Below are 20,937 nucleotides of genomic sequence, written 5' to 3'. Positions count from 1 at the left end.
TCTGGCTAATGGTTTATCAACTGTGTTTATCTTCTCAAAGAACCAGCTTTTAGTTTTATTGATCTTTGCTATCGTTTCCTTCATTTATTTTTCATTTATTTCTGATCTGATCTTTATGATTTCGTTCCTTCGCTAACTTTGGGGGTTTTTTTGTTCTTCTTTCTCTAATTGCTTTAGGTGTAAGGTTAGGTTGTTTATTTGAGATGCTTCTTGTTTCTTGAGGCAGGATTGTATTGCTATAAACTTCCCTCTTTGAACTGATTTTGCTGCATCCCTAGGTTTTGGGTCATCGTGTTTTCATTGTCATTTGTTTCTAGATATTTTTTGATTTCCTCTTTGATTTCTTCACTGATCTCTTGGTTAGTTAGTAGTGTATTGTTTAGCCTCCATGTGTTCGTATTTTTTACAGTCTTTTTTCCTGTAATTTATATCTAGTCTCATAGTATTGTGGTTGGAAAAGATACTTGATATGATTTCAATTTTCTTAAATTTACCAAGGCTTGATTTGTGACCCAAGATATGATCTATCCTGGAGAATGTTCCATGAGCACTTGAGAAGAAAGTGTATTCTGCTGTTTTTGGATGGAATGTCCTATAAATATCAATTAAGTCCATCTTGTTTAATGTATCATTTAAAGCTTGTGTTTCCTTATTTATTTTCATCTTGGATGATCTGTCCATTGGTGTAAGTGGGGTGTTAAAGTCCCCTACTATGATTGCATTACTGTTGATTTCCCCTTTTATGGCTGTTAGCATTTGCTTCATGTATTGAGGTGCTCCTATGTTGGGTGCATAAATATTTCCAATTGTTAAATCTTCTTCTTGGATCGATCCCTTGATCATTATGTAGTGTCCTACTTTGTCTCTTGTAATAGTCCTTAAAGTCTATTTTGTCTGATATGAGAATTGCTACTCCAGCTTTCTTTTGATTTCCATTTGCATGGAATATCTTTTTCCATCCCCTCACTTTCAGTCTGTATGTGTCCCTAGGTCTGAAGTGGGTCTCTTGTAGACAGCATATATACGGGTCTTGTTTTTGTATCCATTCAACCAGTCTATGTCTTTTGGTGGGAGCATTTAATCCATTTACATTTAAGATAATTATCTTTTTTTTTTTAAACATCTTCATTGAAGTATAATTGCTTTACAATGGTGTGTTACTTTCTGCTTTATAACAAAGTGAATCAGTTATACATAAACATATGTTCCCATATCTCTTCCCTCTTGCATCTCCCTCCCTCCCACCCTCCCTATCCCACCCCTCTAGGTGGTCACAAAGCACCGAGATAATCATCGATATTTATGTTCCTATTACCATTTTCTTAACTGTTTTGGGTTTGTTATTGTAGGTCTTTTCCTTCTCTTGTGTTTCCTTCCTAGAGAATTTCCTTTAGCATTTGTTGTAAAGCTCATTTGGTGGTGCTGAATTCTCTTAGCTTTTGCTTGTCTGTAAAGGTTTTAATTTCTCCATCAAATCTGAATGAGATCCTTGCTGGGTAGAGTAATCTTGGTTGTAGGTTTTTCCCTTTCATCACTTTCAATATGTCTTGCCACTCCTTTGTGGCTTGCAGAGTTTCTGCTGAAAGATCAGCTGTTAACCTTATGGGGATTCCCTTGTATGTTATTTGTTGTTTTGCCCTTGCTGCTCTTAATATTTTTTCTTTGTATTTAATTTTTTTAGTTTGATTAATATGTGTCTTGGTGTGTTTCTCCTTGGATTTATCCTGTATGGGACTCTCTGCACTTCCTGGACTTGATTGACTATTTCCTTTCCCATGTTAGGGAAGTTTTCAACTATAATCTCTTCAAATATTTTCTCAGTCCCTTTCTTCTTCCCTTCTTCTTCTGGGACCCCTATAATTCGAATGTTGGTGCGTTTAATGTTGTCCCAGAGGTCTCTGAGACTGTCAATTCTTTTCATTCTTTTTTCTTTATTCTGCTCTGTGGTAGTTATTTCCACTATTTTATCTTCCAGGTCACTTATCCGTCCTTCTGCCTCAGTTATTCTGCTATTGATTCCTTCTTAGAGAATTTTTAATTTCGTTTATTGTGTTATTCATCATTGTTTGCTTGCTCTTTAGTTCTTCTAGGTCCTTGTTAAACGTTTCTTGTATTTTCTCCATTGTATTTCCAAGATTTTGGACCATCTTTACTATCATTACTCTGAATTCTTTTTCAGGTAGACCGCCTATTTCCTCATTTGTTTGGTCTGGTGGGTTTTTACCTTGCTCCTTCATCTGCTGTGTGCTTCTCTGTCTTCCCATTTTGCTTAACTTACTGTGTTTGTGGTCTCCTTTTTGCAGTCTGCAGATTCATAGTTCCCGTTGTTTTTGGTGTCTGCCCCCAGCGGGTGAGGTTGGTTCAGTGGGTTGTGGAGGCTTCCTGGTGGAGGGGACTGGTGCCTGTGTTCTGGTGGATGAGGCTGGATCTTGTCTTTCTGGTGGGTAGGACCGCGTCTGGTGTGTGTTTTGGGGTGTCTGTGACGTTATTATGATTTTAGGCAGGCTCTCTGCTAATGGGTGGGGTTGTGTTCCTGTCTTGCTAGTTGTTTGGCATAGGGTGTCCAGCACTGTAGCTTGCTGCTCATGAGTGGAGCTGGGTCTTAGCGTTGAGATGGAGATCTCTGGGAGAGCTTTCATTGTTTAATATTACATGGAGCTGGGAGGTCTCTGGTGGGCCATGTCCTGAACTCGGCTCTCCCACCTCAGAGGCACAGGCCTGACACCCGTCCGGAGCACGAAGACCCTGGCAGGCACACGGCTCCAAACTCCAGGACTCCACACTCCAGAGGCACTCCCTGGACATGCTGCCTCTCCCCTTCTGTCCAGGGTTCTTTAGAGAATTCATGTTCCAAGCGACGCTACACCACGTCTCTAGTTACCGATCTTTCCATTTCACTTTGGCTGTGAATATTCTGCACTCCAAGGATTACATTCCGTTTCCAATGTTAGTTGTGAAAACGGCTCTAATTTTCTCCCTAATTTATTGTTAGATTTTCAGCTCATGGAATATGGCTGTGAATCAGGCAAACTGAAGGGGGAAGAAGGGACTGATGGATTAGGCTCCCATGAGAACAAGAACAAGGCCGTGTTTGATTGACTGCTGCCGAAATATGGCATTTTGCTAATTATGAATGAGCATTATGGAACCACCTCTGAGGCAGCCTGTGGCATCTCCATCTCTACTTGTGTTAGCGAAAGCTGCTGGACTATACATAATTAATATTAATGATGAAAACACTCTATAAACCATGGACCCCAATTTTTAAAACATATTTTTACCTTTTTATGCTATACAAGTAAGCATCACTTTGCACAATAGATTTGTTTCTGGATAGTGCATGTAAATTGATGTTTTGAAAATCAAACCATATTGTGAATGCATGGCATGAGCTTGCTATTTAGAGGAAACCTGCGGTGAATCATTTTCAAAGTGAAGGATTCTTTTTTAAGGGTGAAAAATTACCTTTTTATCTGTTTGGAAATATATGAGAGAATTTTTGTGACAGGTTTGCTTCAAGTGGGAAAACATCTCTATATGGCTTTTCTTCTTCTCTCCCACGTAAAATTGTGAGTTCCAATCATTCAGTGATAACCATCATGTGGTCAAACTACACTGGGAAGGAGTGGGCATGTGGATGTGCATTTTCTCAGTTTTTTCATTATGAGAGACCATCATGATTCGTCTGCTTTGTCCCTTGCTTTCTTTTGCAAAGGAGGAGCTATTTAAATGCTATTTATGAGAAACACTGCTTTGAAACCTTTGTACACATGCACCATTCACATTATTGGAATTAAACTAAGAAAACAGTTTTATACCATAGGTTCAAATGGGGGAAATTATCTGATGACTTTAAACTGGACATGGTTTGACACGCTCTGGTGCGCATAACGAAGTGTCTCATCGTAGCTCATCAAACTTTTTCTTACATGGAATTAAAGACAACAGATCTGAACTGAACCATGACTTTAAAAGTCAAGTTAGTTTAGTTTAGATCTAAAAGTTTTAGCAAGAGTAATGGATGTATTCTTAGGAATAACTCCTAATATTCTATAATTTTGGAACAGGGCTTCTAGGAACTTAACATAAAACTTTATGCAAAAGAATGGTCTTCAGGTGCCCTGTTCTTCCACAGAGGTGGTCTCTTAACCAGGATAATTCAGGCTATCCAGAGAAAAGATCACTTTCCAGAACATGGAAATTCATTTACTTGTACTGATATATTTATTTTACCTACAGTTTCACGTTCTTATAATAATAGAGGTGCCAGTAGAAAATACAAGTGGTGTCAGATTCTAAATTAGGTGACAGATTGGAAAGATTTCATTGAACCTCCTTTGACCGTATTTTATACTTATGTCACATTCAGAATCAATTTGCTAAAGACAGTTTTTTGCTCAGAATTGTTATCTTCTAAAACTGTTTTAGACCTTCACTTAATATACCACTTAACTAAATCCCTTATAGTATACTTTTCCTAGCAAGGGAAGAAGAAAGATTAGTCTGTTGGGTCTGAAAGAGATATTTAAAAAAAACACACACACAAATATTTTTACACAGTGCATATCTACTTTATGGTGATACTTTCTTAACCCAGTGCTAAGGAGTGAGGGAAATAGCACCTCAGTGGATTATTTTTCATAGTTCAGTCAGCAATGTGTTTACTAAGTCACTGTTACAACTACGTGCTGATATATTTTGATATACAGTATGTTCTACAATAGTGTGTCTTCTGAGATTTCATTCTTATCTTTAAAACCTATTTAAATGTTATTTTACCATCCCTCCCAGCAAAAACAAGCTTATTTCTCAAGGGATTCAGAGTCAAACCTGATCATAATTAAAGGCAGAGTCTGAAATGTCTTTTTAGACCAAGGAAACAGAAGCAGGTTTGCAGCATCAGGAATGATTTGCCCAGGCAAGGGAACAGAGTGTTTGTTTCACAGAATGGCGGGGTCTAGTCCATGAAATTTTATTCACGTTTTTTTTGTTACTCAGACAAATCCCCTTATGCATGCAAAAAAATGGGAATTTAGAAAAGGATTCTGTGCTACTTGATTAGAAAACTGCCAACGTGCTTGTTATAATATTTCAGAAATAGTTATTCATACAGATGTGAACCAAGCAATCCACAATTATGACTCCACAATTATGAAATTACCCCAGTGATGATTTTACCAAAGGTGAGAGGCTATCCAGGGAATCAGGGGCAGAGAACGTCTTTGGTCAAGTTCTGGTCCTCTGTTATCTCTGAGTAGGTGTTGCCATTTCCCAAGACAATGGAGTCCGGGTGGATTCCGGGATTGGCCATTTCACGGGTAGGCAGGAAGGCTGCGGTTCAGGGCTCTCTTACCAGAGTCAGCCCGACACAGAGCCCACCATTACTGGCTGCAAGAACTTAGTTTCCATTCATGAACCTCAGTTTCTTTTGTGTAAAATGTGTAAGAGTGGTGCCGACATCTCATCGGGTTGTGAATATTCAATTAGCTAGTGGACATAAAACACTCAGCATAGTGCCTGGACTTCATAAGTTCTAGCTTTGATTTTTTAAAAATAATCACAGAATTAAAAGCACAAGTGTGGCTGTGATAAGATGCTGTGATGAGCTCCCAAGAAGAAGAAAGTGCCTAGTACCCAAAGTGCATGCATTTAAGACATATCTGCTATTCTTCATTTTTATCCTCGGGTCCTGGGGTAGCTGGGTCAACAGAGGAAAGATTCAAGGTAGTCCAGGTTTGCTCGTTCTGGAGACGTCTTCCTCCAACTGGGAGCCTCTGGGACAAGTCAGGGAAGGGAGGGAAAGGTTCCCCAAGTGACTGAAGATTGGAATGTAGTGCAAATGTCACTGATTCAGAGCACTGAGTGATAACGACAGTACTAACCCTAAGCGTAATGAATAGCAATAGTTAACGTGTATTGAGACCTTCCTATATATCAAGCACTGCGAGAGGCACTTCAATCATTTAGTCCTACCATGCAGGTGCTATTACCATCCCCATTTTACAGATGAGGAAACTGAGTGACAGAGAGGTTAAGTAACTTGGCCAAGGTCACATGACTAAAAGATGGAGAAGGTGGAATTTGAACCCAGGCAATATGGCTCTGGAGCCTGTCCACTTCAATCTCTACATTACATGGCTTTCCATGACTAAACTACTCACACACGCAAGTGCACACATTCAAGCATCTTTATTTCTTCTTATGATACTACCTTTTCAATATGGATTGAGGAATCTAAGAATAAAAGATCTCAGAAATGTTATTATTGGGCTTCCCTGGTGGCACAGTGGTTAAGAATCCGCCTGCCAATGCCGGAGACACGGGTTCGAACCCTGGTCCGGGAAGATCCCACATGCCGCGGAGCCACTGAGCTCATGTGCCACAACTACTGAGCCTGTGCTCTAGAGCCCGCGAGCCACAACTACTGAAGCCCATGCTCCGCAAGAAGAGAAGCCACCGCAATGAGAAGCCTGTGCACCACAACGAAGAGTAGCCCCCGCTCGCCGTAACCAGAGAAGAGCCCGCGTGCAGCAACGAAGACCCAATGCAGCCAAAATAAATAAATAAACATTTTTAAAAATGTTATTATTATTAATTCAGAATAACCGACACCTTCTGGATCCTTATTTTACTATGTACCATTCACTCGATAACAATTTCTGGTTATCTACTGTGTAGCAGGTCCTGTACTAGTTGCTAAGGAAACACAGGCGAATCCATACCACACTTCTCCCTAAGGAGCTCACAGACTTGTGAACCTATTATGTCAGTAGAGCCAAAGGTGTTACCTGAGGTTCTAGAACCCTCTGGAGTGGAAGACTGGTGGTATTTGTTGGGCTTTCCCAAGCATTCCTTGGGTTTGGAGGAATATCGCAATTTGGTCATCACTGTCCCAGCCTCCTCGGCACACAGACTGACCAAACCAGACTGAAGAGACCCTCAAGTGACATGAGAGGCAATCTCCCCCCAGGTCTTCAGTCAGAGCTGCCCCTCTGTGCAGGCTGAGAATTCCTGTTGCTCCACACCCCTCCCTCCTAACTACCTGATATTGTCCAACTGGTTTACTATTTGCTCTCTGTTGCATGGGAAAGAGTCTGCCAGCTTTCTCAGAGTGCGATCATCACTTCTGGTGTGAAACTGCTCCTTTCGGAGAGTTACAGAGGTATTTTTTAATGTGTTGCCTAAGAAACACACATTCCAATCCTGTTGCAGCATGTCAAAAAAAAAAAAAAAAGCCCAATCAAATTTTTAAAAATCCTGGAACCACAGGCATAGCTCACAACTAATTATAAAGCCAGACTCACTATGAACTGCTCTCTTGAGAGAGAAATACAAAAGGAAGGAAGGCTGGAGAATCCCTGGAATTTCAAATGCCTCAATCCCTCATCTTTTTCAGAGGTGAGATGCCCTCTATTGCTTGGTTCCTATTGCCCTGGCTTTAGGAGCATGAATATGACTTCCAGCTCTTTATGCCACCGGGCAAATCAGTGACTGCCTGCCCTCTTGATCTGCAAGCCTGTCGTGTGCCTGCTCTGCATTTCCCTCCTGCACAGAACCTGGGCCCAGCAATCTGTGGTTTCAAAGTGGCTGCCATTTGGACCATGGGTCACTGAGGTTTGTCTGGGAAGGACCCCCAGAAGTATCTTCTCTGAGTGTCTTTACATCTTTTCTGTGTCTCTTGGCTTCCTGCCACCCGGAATATCACAGCTCTCTCTGAATACTACAAATTGAGCTGAAGTTGATTTAAATTTCATGCAGAAAACCACTTTGCCTCAAACCACAACCAATTTTTTTATGTTTAAAAAATCCATCAAGATATAATCTTTTAGCACCGCCCCCCAAAACACACACACACACACACACACACACACACACACGCATACAAACTCTTTCTAGCAGACAGAAAGGCAGATTATTTTAATCAAGAGGCTGCCACTGAAATTGTAAGCAACGTTTCTTCAAAGTTCATGGCAGCGGTGAACTTTTAAATTTCTCAGTGACTGTCAGGATCTAATTTTCAAGGTGTGGTTACCACGGTAGCAACCTGGAATTTTAATCCCGTTGTAAAGGTCAAGACAGGTCACTGGCTTCAGGTCCTCTTCAACCTCAGAATAAGAGAGACAGCTCCCCCCCCAAAAGCATGAAGATAAAGGGTGGACCTAACCCCCAAATTCCATTCCCTAAGACAGTGAGATTGTAAAACATATTTGATTTTTTTTTAACTGTTCAAATTCTTCTGCAAATGCTCAAACTATCACTGAATCAAATAATGATCCCTTGTGGGTGGGTAGGTGGGTAGGAGAATGGACTCACTCTTCTCAACACGGTGGGACATCCAGAAGCATGCTGGGGGCATCTAATCTAAGCAGGAGAGGAGTGGCCTGCATAGTGACTGGCTTTCAGTCCACTGATCTCGGCGCTGGGAGTTGATCCTTTGATTCAAACCACAGCGACACAACACTTGTGAGAAGTAATGGCAGATACTAGCGAAAAGAGCACTTAACTAGGAGTCAAGAAGTGGAACTGAGCCTTGCAACAGTGAGTCGTGTGAGCCTGGGGCCCGCGCTTAAGCCATCTGAGCACGACTTTCCTCACTGCTAACATGGGGAGAGAACAATGCGAAGGATGGACGTCAAAGCCCATTCAGGAGCCCATCCGATGGCGGCGCATTTCACGACAGAGTCTGAGCAATAGCGCTCCTCCATGTTGTATCTGTTGAAACAAAGGCTCAGAAAACACCAGGTGACTTCATCAAGTCACACAGCAGGAAGTGAGGGAGCTGGGATTTGAGCCACCTGGCAGCTGAGGTCCCTCCCCTCTCCTGGCTCCCAGAATTGAGTCAAGCCTGAATGTAATGAAGATAATGCTCTGCGTGGAAATGGAAAATGTCATAGAACTAGAAGACTATTATCTGTCTCTGTACTTAATTCATAATTGTTCAATTGAAACTTTATAGTTTGGGGTGTTTGCTAGGTGCCCTCTCTGAGCCTTTGAGAGGACAATCCTGGGACCGGTGATGATGAGGACATCCCGCCTCAGCGATGCTATGAGGATGAAACAGCTAATGCTTGTGAAATGTTTGCCCCTATGCCTGGCCCACAGACGGCCCCTGTAAGTGGTGACTGTAATGACCCAGGCACATAGCTCACGTGCAGTTAGTTTGCTTCCCTTCTGTCTGTACTACATGATATATGAAAATGATTTTGGAGAAATATAGAATGACCCTCTCAATTTCTAGATATACTAGACAATTTCTAGATACTATAAGCATTAGGTACTTTTTTGGATTTTTCTCTTGAAAATCTAGAAATATCCCACATAGTTATAATATTGAGCTAGCTATCTGGGATTTTTAAAAAGTGGGCAACTTATGCAGAAATGAGGTCACTCCTGAAATTAGGCAATGGTGGTGGCAGAATTGTAAGTTGGTTGCTCTGTAAATCATGACCTTCTATGCCCTCTTCCCCCTCTTTGCTCTCTCAGGCACCCTGGAAACTTTGCCAAGGACCAAGTAGTGTATTACGGGTTGTACTTGGATGCCAAGATCTCACAGGGTAGCAAAGAAAAACAATTTTGTTCCTTTGGGTTTTAGAAGGCATACTCTAACTCCACCCTGCTCCGTCCCAATATAGGCAGCATATTTGCAGATGTCAATCAAATAGTTTTGAGACCTTTTCCTTTTCTGGTCCTCATATTACAGTGGACAGATGAACCACAAAGAAAGGCATTTGTCAAATTTTTCAACTGACTTTACTACTGTCATCGTGCAAGCATCTGCCGTGTTCTACCAACACTGCTCCCCACTCATCAGCAAAATGGAAGGGCTTTTAGCAGCTCTGAGACGGTATCAAGAGCAGACCATTTAAACAGAACGTTCCCAATAACGTAACTGGGGCAAAGTATCTGGCTGTTTGTGAAATGCTTGATAGGATGGAAAAGCAGAATGAATAGCTCAGAAGCGTGGTGAATATTCCTTCTCATCTACTCCAGGCTCAGTTGGGTGGGTTTTTTTTGGGGGGGGGTGTTTATTTCTTTTTAATTTCTAGGAATGATCCATGGGGCTTTCTGCACTGCTGCTATATTTTCTTGATCTGGGCCTGGAAGACCTGTCAGGCTCTGATTGAGGAGTTCTGGCCCTGCAGCCATCTAGGGAACATGGGGACAAGGCAGCAAGTTCTGATGGAAGTGCAGAGTCCTCGCTTCCAGGCCCAGCTCCGCCACGCCCTAGCTGGGGGACTTTGGTAAATATCTTCCCCCCACCAAGCCTGGCTTCTTTGCACCTGGCTATCTAACAGGATTGCTGCGACACTCACATGAGGCTAATACATTGTGTGAAAGTGCTATAAGATTATCAATCGCTGGGCACATGAAAAGCAGCCCTGGTCATAGCATTTTAGAATCTAGTAACTGAAAAAAAGAGTGTGCATCTCATTAGATCAGATGCATTAGAGGGGTCTGATATTCTGGGAGACAGAGGATGTGCATGCATGCGTGTGTGTGATCAAAACATTATGTTCAATTATACAGCTGGAATTATTTTTACTTTGGTCTCTTGCTTATTAACTTCAGCAACTTCCACCAGCATTATTTGCTTCAGTACCATTTACTGTTCAAAATCTCGAGGAGAACTTAGAAATAAGGCCACTGGTTGATAATGTTGGGAATAATTTTTAAAAATTATTCTGCCATGAGGATATATCAATAAAATAAAGCAACTTTCCAATAATATAAAGCAATTTCCACATTGGTAAGCATGAAAAGTAATGGACAAACCTGTCATAAAAACAGACCCAAATACCAGTTCTCTTCTTTTTACTTTAATATGGCAAAATGGAGATTTCTGGAGACGGATGTTGTTCCCATCACAGGCCACCGAAATCACCCTCAAGGGGATTCTGAGTGGCGGTAAAGTCCCTTACAGGCTTGGATCTTTGCACCTCACCAAAGGAAGCATCTTACAGGCATGGTGACGCCATCTGGCTGCAGGCCCTGAGCTGAGGCTGGACCGGTGCCTGCCTACAGAGTACCTATCAGCACCCATCAGCGTGTGCTGTGTATGAGAGGCCTGACTCAATGACAATGTTCAGATCCAATCCTTTCCCTGATCAAACCCAAAATGACAGGGACCGTTTTGGCCTGCCCTGGGGTCAGTCTACTTTGGTCTGATACCAGGGCAAGATCACACCTGAATTCAAATCGGGAGGGCCCTCTCCAAACGGCCCATGGGATGGCTTTAACGCGGGTTAAAAGCATGTGCTCTGGAGTCTGTCCGGTTGTGGTTTTGTTACTGTGGCCCTTTGGGTGACTCACTCAGTATCCCTGAGTTTTGGTTTCTGCTGCTGTAGAATATAATACGGCTGACTCCTTTGGGCCTGTAAACAAAGAAAGCGCCTGGCACGCCGTAGGCACTCAGTAGTTATGAGTTAGATGAGGTATTGGCATTATCCGTGCAAGTCTAATCCTCAGTAACCTGTGAGTTCCCTGAGGGGAGGATGTGCCGTGTTCCACCCTGAGGTACCACCCTGCCTCGCTCAGAGCCTTACACACAGTAGGGGCTCAACCCATTTTTGCTGAAAGGAATGAAATCGCGAATGAATGAATATACATATGGATGCAAATCAGGTAGAAAAGAGGAGATACTTGACTTTTCCCTGAGAGAAAGAGAGAGAGATGTTTGTTTCTAATTACAGACGTGTCTCATAATCCACCTGAAACATACAAATCTTGGGCACATGAACAAAGACACAAAAATCCAACCTGATCTTTCAAGATTTACGCTCCCTGAGCACAAACGCTATGTTTGCAGCTTTTGTAATGAAAGTGGAAATCCAAAGCTGCCGTCAAAGGAGGCCCAGTTTTCAGTCTTGGTGCCCGTCAAGCACCAGCAGCTTCGGTGCTTCTTGACACGAACATTCCAAATGCCAATATTGCTTGTTGTCACATTAGCCAATATACAGTCCTCAAAATAAAATCCTCTTGAGGTCTGATTACTCTTCTTAAGGACCTCATGCTGATTCATTTCAAACTGTGAATTACCTTTAATTCACAGCTTGATCAGGCTGCCAAATTTTGTTTTCTCTGCTCCCAGGTGGCTGTCCCTGATGCAGTGGAGAACTTCCAAAAATATATTAAGTCCTTAGGAAAAGTTGGCAAGCTCTACGACGCAGGGCATACAAGACAGGTTAAAAGCAGGAGTTGGCATACGTCTCGGTTTGAAAGCCGGAATGGCTGCAACCAGTGACAGTCACCAAGATTCCCAGTTTATTGGGAGAGTTTACTTTGGCTTTTGTAAGCCTCAAACTGATTAGTAGTATTTCTAAGTTCCAAGTACCAAATCATGTATTCTGATTAAGAATTAATCTGATTATGAAAATAACAGTCATTTTTTTCCCCCTGCCTCGTTACACAGTTACTTTGCTACGGAAAGTGTGTAGCAGACCAGACGTCTACTTAGGGAAGAATATATGAAATTGCTAGAGGTGGGAGTTCCTTCTCAAATCTCAAATCAGATTCTCAAAGCAAACGTTTTCAATGACGAAAATTTTGGTAGAAAGATGGTCAGGATTTTCATGAATGTGTTTTTCATTTCTTGGGGTTTTTTGGTAAAAAAAATTTGTTTCAAAATTCATCTAAGAAATGATGTAACGCTTGTTACTGGTCATAGCAAACCAGAAAACATTCTCATACTATTTCTATTCCCTGTGGTAATGAAATCTTCATACCACATCAATACAAGTTTAGAGATAATGATCTTTCAGTTAAATCAAGCAATTTTGACGAGGTTTTGAATCATCTAAAACAGAGAGGTATAATTTCTTGTGGGACTGCTTCCCATCAACTTCAGTTCTTCAAGTCTATTTGAAGGTTGTGCCCCAACCCCAACAGATACCGTGAGAAGGGACAGCCCGGTGGGAAAAGAGAGGGCTTTGTGCATTCAAGCTTTCCCATGAAGAGCAGTGTAACTGACTTGGCCCTTCTGTGTACTCATAGCCAACATGTCCATTCGAGATAAACAGTCAATTTGTCCTCCCACTGGACTGTGTATACTTCACAAGGAGGGACAATATTCTAGCTTTGCTTTTCTCATCTGTAAAATGGGAATAATTTGGAGCCCCTCCGGGTGGCTGCTAAGTATAATGGGGTGATGTATATAAGAGCACCTGGTATGGGACCTGGCACCTAGCCTTGCGCACGACCCAACAGCACAATGATTATTGTCACAGGTGTCCGCCATTCCTGTGAGAGTATAATGTCCTTTCCTCCTAACTAGTGCTACATTCAAGCATTTGTCCATGTGGCATGCCTACCTGTCACCCACAGGTAAACTGGCCACAACTAGACTGTCTTTGTCAGGCCTTTTGTCAACTCTCTGGGTCCACGGCTGTGATGTTTTCAGACCCGTACCTAATACCGTAAGTGGAGGAACTGGTATTATGGCAAGGAAAGAACAGCCTATGGCTACATCTGCCTTTATGTTGAGCTTTTATGGAAATTATCCAGGAATTTTCAACAGCATGCCCTAAAACACGGGAGCTACTTGATTAAAAGGGGGTCTGGATGATTTCCAGCCAGACAGAGTCTAAATGCAAACAGCCGACGATGACAAAGGAACTGCATATCTGGAACTGCCATTTTCTCAATTGTCCTCACAAAACTAGCTAAAGTCAAGGACTGACTCGATGGAAACCCTTGAGCTCATGGTTGCTGTCTGAAAATGCTTCGCAGGAAGCATCTGATCTGTCCCTATTCAGGACGGCTCATAAAAGACCAACAGAGTCATGTATTTTGGTAAAGCCACTGTATTGACAAGTAATTGACAAGATGTCATAACCAGCTAGATGAAGCCATCCAACCCAATGAGGAAAATCCAAGTTCTTTGGATTTAGTTTCTGTTTTCTCCTCCATTGTTCCTTAATGGCTTCATGAAGAAACTAGAAGGTAACCCAATGTCTGGGGTGTCCATTCAATCCCTGAATCTTCCAATTGAAATAAATGGGTGCTTTAGACGCAGAACGAACGTGATATTACTATACAAATACACAACTCCACAGCATGAGAAATACAATTTGACCTTCGACAGCCCATGCCCCACTCTCTTTTTGGGGAGAGAGACCTTTTTTGAAGGAGGCTTGAAACTCCACTGGATTTAGAAGACCTGGGTGAGGCCTGTTCCGAGACTATAATACAACTCAGACTCATGCAGGCTGAGGGGAACAACACCTGCCAGGTTCTTCTTTCCTCCAGAAATTATTAAGGGTCAAAGTTAAATGCACTTTGACCTTGAGTTTAATTACTAAAGAGTATAGCTGTTTACATTTGAATTGTGACAAGTGTTTTCATATATACCTGTATGCGTATCCAATCTGCTCATTACTTTGCTTCATTTCCCTCAAGGGACTCTATCTCTACTCTGAAATAAAAATAAATTCCCCCATGATTTAAACTCGCACCCTCTGAATCCTAGGTCAGTGCTTTCCCCCAATACCATCCCTGTCATGGGGCAGAGGCTCAAGCCCAGATCTTGAAATTCCCGCAGTCCCATGCTCTGGCCTCCTGGGCAGTCAGCTGGAGCAGGTAGGATGGCACCATTTAGATGGACACCCCATAAAAAGCACTGTGTGTCAACGGAGTATGCTGAGCGAGAAAAGCTCCCGTTCTCCAAAGGTCAGTGATCCTGCTGAGCCAGGAGCACAGAGCCTGGCTGGTTCCCAGCTTGCACTCAGGGACTCCTGCACCAGTGTTTTTCAGACCTGGTGCCGGGGCGTGCAGTCCTTATAAACAATCCAGGCCCAAATGGAAGATCTGCATTTTGTTATCCAGGGAAACGAGGCCAAGATGAGGAAAACAAATCAAGTAGCCCAGTAATTAAGGGATTCTGATTTACAAGACTCCCGTCTCTCTCTACTGCAGGGAGGGGTAGGAGCTTGCCCAGGACATTCACAAGCATTGGGAGGGTGTCTCTCCTGCAGCAGGGCTGACTTGGGGCTGCTTCCCACCAAGCTCTAGCCACCAGCAGTCTGTCTACACTCAGGATGTTCTTAGTTGCCTAGAGGATTGCCCTGCCAGATGGAAAATCCTAGAAGCTGACTTAAAAAGCACACCGTAGTGAAATATGCGAGAATGACTGGAATGCCTAAGCTGATAATAATTTGGAAGCTAAAAGTAAAAATAATTATTATAACTCTGACCTGCCCTGTGTTAAACCTATACCCTACCACAAGAAGGGAATTTATTGCAGCTGAAGTCTGATGAACAATGCCTGGACTTTGGATCAGGCAGCTAAAAAGAGAGCAGTTCATTCATAAAACAGACTCAGTGTCTTCCGGTTTTATGGATGCCTCCTATAGAGAACCTTAGTCCTACTGAATGCGCTATACACCCTGTGCTATGAAGTGCTGTTCTCTGGAAATGCAGCCTCTAGCTATAAACCACAACTGACAAGTTTATTTCTGTTAGTTACAAACTACTGAAATATTGCATTTTATGGTCTATATGGAAATCAGCATATTTCACAGCAGGAGCCTGATACTCTTGGAAAAATATTTTTATGTGTTTTCATATTTGGAAACCCGCACTGATTTCCTGAATGCTCAATTGGTGTGTGTGTGTGTGTGTGTGTGTGTGTGTGTGTGTGTGTGAAGTTTACTGGCTTTGTAATAAGAGTGGGGCAAGTTAGGAGTGGAGGTAAGGAGAATAAGCTCTATTGTTTACTAGGATAACAAGGGGGAGGGCAATTCAAAATGATTACTGGAAAAGCTGAAATGAACAATATCAAAGATGATTTTGATTTCCACGTTTCCATATAATTGGGTCCTTAAATCAAGGTTACAGTTTTATTTTCCTCTTGTCTCTTTTTTTTTTTTCCTCGATTCTTTACATGGAGGATTCTTGGCTGTTGAAATGGAACCTTGAATTAGAAGGCACAGATCAGGCCAGAAAACCAAATAAGAGGTCTGGTGATGGGGTCAGGGCTTTGGGGGCTTTGCCACTAAACAGAACCAAGAATGTGGAAATACCATTGACTTTCCCAGAGCCTCAGTCTATTTGGGAGTCATTCCCAGTTGTTTTATGCAATTATTCGTGATCTTCCAAAAGGTGAGCAATTCACTTCAAGTGTGCCATTAGGCCACTCGAATGTCATAAATTATTTCATTTTGAAAAATTTCAAGTATGTGACTATTACTCACACAGAAAAGTCAGCTTCCATTTTCTATTATTAAGAATGAACGAAGTTGTGAGAGAACTACTCCCTTGATACTCTCTTGGACAAATGGCTATTACAAAATCTACAACGGTTAATCTGAGGAAATTGGTTTCTCCATACCCCTCCTTCAGTGAACATTAATAAAAAAGGAAGACAGTGAGGAGAGACTTGCAAGCCCTGGCTTCTGAACTTCAGCCTAGCGTCACGTAACCTCTTATTCCACCTCTTTCTGGCTGCCCTTGTTTATCTTTAATATACAGTCACCGGACGACCTGCAAACAGCAAGGTCCCGGGCTGAGTGGCCGGAGCAATCCACCCAACCTCTCATGTCCGAGCATGGCTGCTTAGGCGGGTCCTTTCTCCATCCTAATCGGTGGTGGCTGAATATTACATATAACGATGTCTGTGGCTGAAGTTACACAATGCTCCAACAACCGCTCAAGAATCACAGCTGTTCTGGTGTCCCAGGTATTGACCCAGCCTGTATCTTCTACACCATCAGAGATCCTAGTGGTGATGTCATTCATTTTGACTGTCACTTGCCTATCGTGGGAAATCTCATTCTCCCCTCTAACCACACCCCACGTTATTATGAGGCAAGGTTCCTGTTTTCAAGGAGCAGGAGAGAGAACAAGATTCGCTCAGCACCGAAGCACCTTTTCCTTGCGAAATGCCCCCGAAGAAGCGTGTTTCAGAAACCTGAGTACTTACGACTTGAACGGTACTCACTTTGTAGAAGCTCTGCTGGTCGGGTCGCTCCACTCTGAAAAGAAAACGCACAGACATTTACCATCCATGTTTTCTACTGTCAGATGATCATTCTGAATGAAATTGGTCTTGAACATGCAGCCCTTCCAGTTATACTCTTTCACAGAATCCTGCCATGAATAACAGATGCGAGAAAAAAGAAACCAATTGGACGTGTCACAATGTGACTTTTTATTATTGTTGTTATTCCACGTTTTCATGATATTAGGTAGGAAAGAGAAGAAAGTGAGGGAGGAGAGGAGATGCTTGGATCAAGAAGGATTTTTTTCAAAACACCTACTTTGTAAGGCGAATCCTGGGGTCAGATGCTGGGATTCCTATAAGGAAGAACACATACAATACAAACATTAGTTAAATGATACAAGAGAAACAAAAGGTCTATTTGTTATCGCTGAAGATATAACTTGACGAATGTTGGCCAATAGGAAACCACTGTTAAGGATTCCATTAATTAGGCTACTGTCTGCAGCTCTATTTGAAGGATAAACATTTGCCAGCCAAACCAGCTACAACACGGCCATAACTGCCATTTTATCAGAATTACACGTAAGACTGGTATCTATCTGGAAATGTGTGCAACATGGGAACAAATGACCCATATGTGTGAGATTCAAGTGTATAATTTCTCACTTAGCTAGGCAATGACACCTCTATGGAAGTAAAGGGGACTCGGTTCAAACAAACAAGTGATTGTGATTTTTGCAGAAGTGTAAATAACACTGTAATTAATAGATTTGCTCAGTTGTTCTATTTTATAGAAACAACTCCAATTTTCTACCTTGACGGTGACACACATGCAATAGATGTATCTTATTTTCACAAGAGACATGTTCTTAAAACTTCATCACAAATTTGGTGAAGTACAGGAAGCAATTTGAACTATGCAAGTGGAACGAATTATCTAAAGGGATTTAAATTTTATTTGAAAGTCACCCTCAACACAATTCATTCAGGGTTTTGAGAAATCCGGATTTGCACACATCGGGCTCTCTGGGAGCATGGACACCTGTGTGGATCCTGACACAACTTGCAGGCAGAAGCTCTGCCTTGATGCACAGGGCATGCACAGCTCCTTGCAGATGGAGGAGAGAATATCAAAGGCAAAGCAAGTGTTCCGAAACTGGAGACAATGAATTCAAGCAAATACAAGAACTCGTTATATCAAGAACATATATATATATATATATATATATATATATATATATATACACATACACACACACACACACACACACGTATGTATAACTGATTCACTCTGCTGTACACCTGAAACTAACACAACATTGTAAATCAACTACAGTTCAATAAAAAAATTTTAAAAAGAAGAATTAGTTATATCAATCTGCTGCAAGTAATCTACTCTTTAAGGCTAATCTTGCCACCCTATGGAATAAAAATAAGATCACAGCATAATTTATCTTTAAGAGAAGTAAGCAAGAACAATGATGCTGTGTTTGAATCAAAAGTAAACTTTCCAATTGATTTAGCATGATTCTGTTGCCCAAGAGATTTATCTTCTGGCATGATTACTACTCCAGAAGATGACCATAAACTCCACAAGAGATGGAAAAGGCCTCTCAACTAAAGGGTTGTCACCAAGCCCACGTAGCTCAAAGCCTTCTTCCCCTCGCTGCTAGACAACTGACTTTTGAAATTAGACCCTAACAAGCTTGGCCATTTGATTCCCACCCGTTAGCAAATCATAGATGGTGAGAAAGGGGAAACACTTCTAGAGGCACAGCCACTAGGAAAATTGGGACGAGAAAACCGACAGCACAGGGGGCCAAAGAAAATGACACAGCAAAGTTAGAACTTAAAAAGCACAAGAGTCTATGGCCATTCAATATAGAGGCAAGCATTCCTAGCCATCTCAATAGCTCCCGAGGACACAATTAGAGCATAGTATAATATTACAGCACTCTACAATAACTGATGCTCACAATAATGACTAAGTGATCAAGAAAGGCTAAAGCATGTTCAGGATAATTTTTATAGGAAGTCAGGAAAATATGAATTACATTTCAAAATGAATCCTATTACGTGATTCCTATGGAAGGATAACCTTTGGTTATCCAAGAATTTCAATTATCCAGATCACCTCATTTCCCAGAGTGCCAAATAAATGAGGAGTTAACCATTTGCAGGTCCTTAATGATATACCAATATTTCTACCTGTTATTTTTTTAAAGAGATTTCATTACAATTGTATAGGGCAAGTTTGGGCTTGTATACCTGGGGTGCTGGCCCTTTCCGCTGTGCAAGCTCTGTCGTGAATGGAAGAAATGGATGCTTTCTGAGAGGGTGGTGTCACCTAGTCCTGGTGCAAGCACTGAGGAAAGGGCCAGCACCCCAGTTACATGTATTTGCTGGAGACACCCACGTTTTGGAAGATGGAATTTGAACTGGAGCATCTGCAAATCGGTGTGATAAAACATCACCAGAACACCTGGATCTAAAGACTGGTTCACTCGTTTATTAGCTGAGTGATTCTGAGCATATTACTTGACTCTGCACCTTAGTTTCCTCCTCTGTAAATTAGGGAGAGTCAAATTACCGACCTCTTTGAGTGATAGTGAGGATTCAATTATTTACTATGTATTAAGTGCTTAGAACCAGGCAAGGCACATCGAAGCATTATATGCATTGTTAATATTATTGTGATTTAAAATGTACTTTTCTTTCAAACCAACATTTTGGCAGGAATCAAGCAAAACAAAAGAGTGGGTGGGTAGCCATCCTGGCTCCACCATTTTATCCCACTTGCTTCTACCTTTATCATGTGGCTGATGGTAGCACAGATAATTGGCCGAAAATGCAAATCAGGCCTGATTCCAAATTGTGCACTTACTACAAGAGCCCATTTCAACAACCAGTTCTATTGTAAACACTTGCAAATGTCAAAATTGCGACTTGCACGAATTATCTCCAAAATTGGAGAACACAGCTAAAAAGACTGCAATCGCTGTACAAGTGCTGGATTCAGTGCCCAAAACAGATGAATTGATCCCTTGGCTGAGATGCCAGGGAGAAGGATACCAAGCCCAGGGATGTCTGACGAGGGAGAGTGGCGCTCCAGGAAGGAATGACGTACCCCAGGACAGGGACAGAGGAGGTGGCCGCTCACAGTTCTGACCCCTTTCAAAGGTGGGAGGGGATAATTAAACACAGTTTAGGCCAGTGTTACTCTCAAAACGATGACTCTGAAAACTAAAGGATGTGATTGGGTTTCTCTTACAAATAAAGTCCAAACTCCTTGGCTGGCATTCAAAGCCTTTCCCAGAGATGCACTTATTTGCCTGGGGTTTGTGTCTCTCTGCTCCCCATCACACAAACCAGGATCCAGCCACTCGAGACCGTAATAGTCTACATCCCATCACATCCCTTTGGGTGCCTTTGCCACCCTGTTCTGCATGGAGTGTTCTTCTCTGGGGCCCTTCTCCACCTGTCAAAGTTGTAAGCAGCCTCCAGATGCTGCCACCTCTGAGCACTTCGTCAATGCCCCCAGGGAGTGTTAGATCCTTCCTGGGCCTTTTATTCTCTATGAAGACACGTGCTACATTGTTCTGTCGTTTTGTGTTTTTCTTCATCCCTAATTTTAAGACTATCATATGTCCTCAGTAAGTGGTTTTTGAATAAATGGACGAATGGGTGGATGGATGGATGGATGGGTGGGTGGGTGGGTGGATGGATGGGTGGGTGGATGGATGGGTGGATGGATGGATGGGAGGGTGGATGAATGGGTGGATGGATGGGTGGGTGGACGGATGGATGGGTGATGAATGGGTGGATGGGTGGGTGGATGGATGGATGGGTGGATGGATGGGTGGATGGATGGGTGGATGAATGGATGGATGGGTGGATGGGTGGATGGGTGGATGGGTGGATGGGTGGATGGATGGATGGGAGGGTGGATGAATGGGTGGATGGATGGGTGGATGAATGGATGGATGGATGGATGGATGGAT

At 42.3% G+C, this 20,937-nt stretch overlaps 1 protein-coding gene across 1 annotated transcript in view; it reads right to left on the bottom strand.

The window, feature by feature from the left end:
• Nucleotides 1–20,937, bottom strand: part of AFF2 (ALF transcription elongation factor 2) — a 335,919-nt gene that overhangs the window by 130,607 nt on the left and 184,375 nt on the right. The window contains exons 6-7 of the mRNA XM_061178238.1: nucleotides 17,253–17,289; nucleotides 16,934–16,967 (exon numbers count right to left, since the gene is read on the bottom strand). Of these exons, the coding sequence (XP_061034221.1) occupies nucleotides 16,934–16,967; nucleotides 17,253–17,289 (71 nt within the window). The remainder of the gene's footprint in view (nucleotides 1–16,933; nucleotides 16,968–17,252; nucleotides 17,290–20,937) is intronic.

The sequence above is a fragment of the Eubalaena glacialis genome, chromosome X (genome assembly GCF_028564815.1).
Source record: "Eubalaena glacialis isolate mEubGla1 chromosome X, mEubGla1.1.hap2.+ XY, whole genome shotgun sequence".
In the NCBI taxonomy this organism is placed as follows: Eukaryota; Metazoa; Chordata; class Mammalia; order Artiodactyla; family Balaenidae; genus Eubalaena; species Eubalaena glacialis.
Note: the sequence above shows the minus strand (reverse complement) of the source record. Positions and strands in the feature narration are given on the sequence as shown.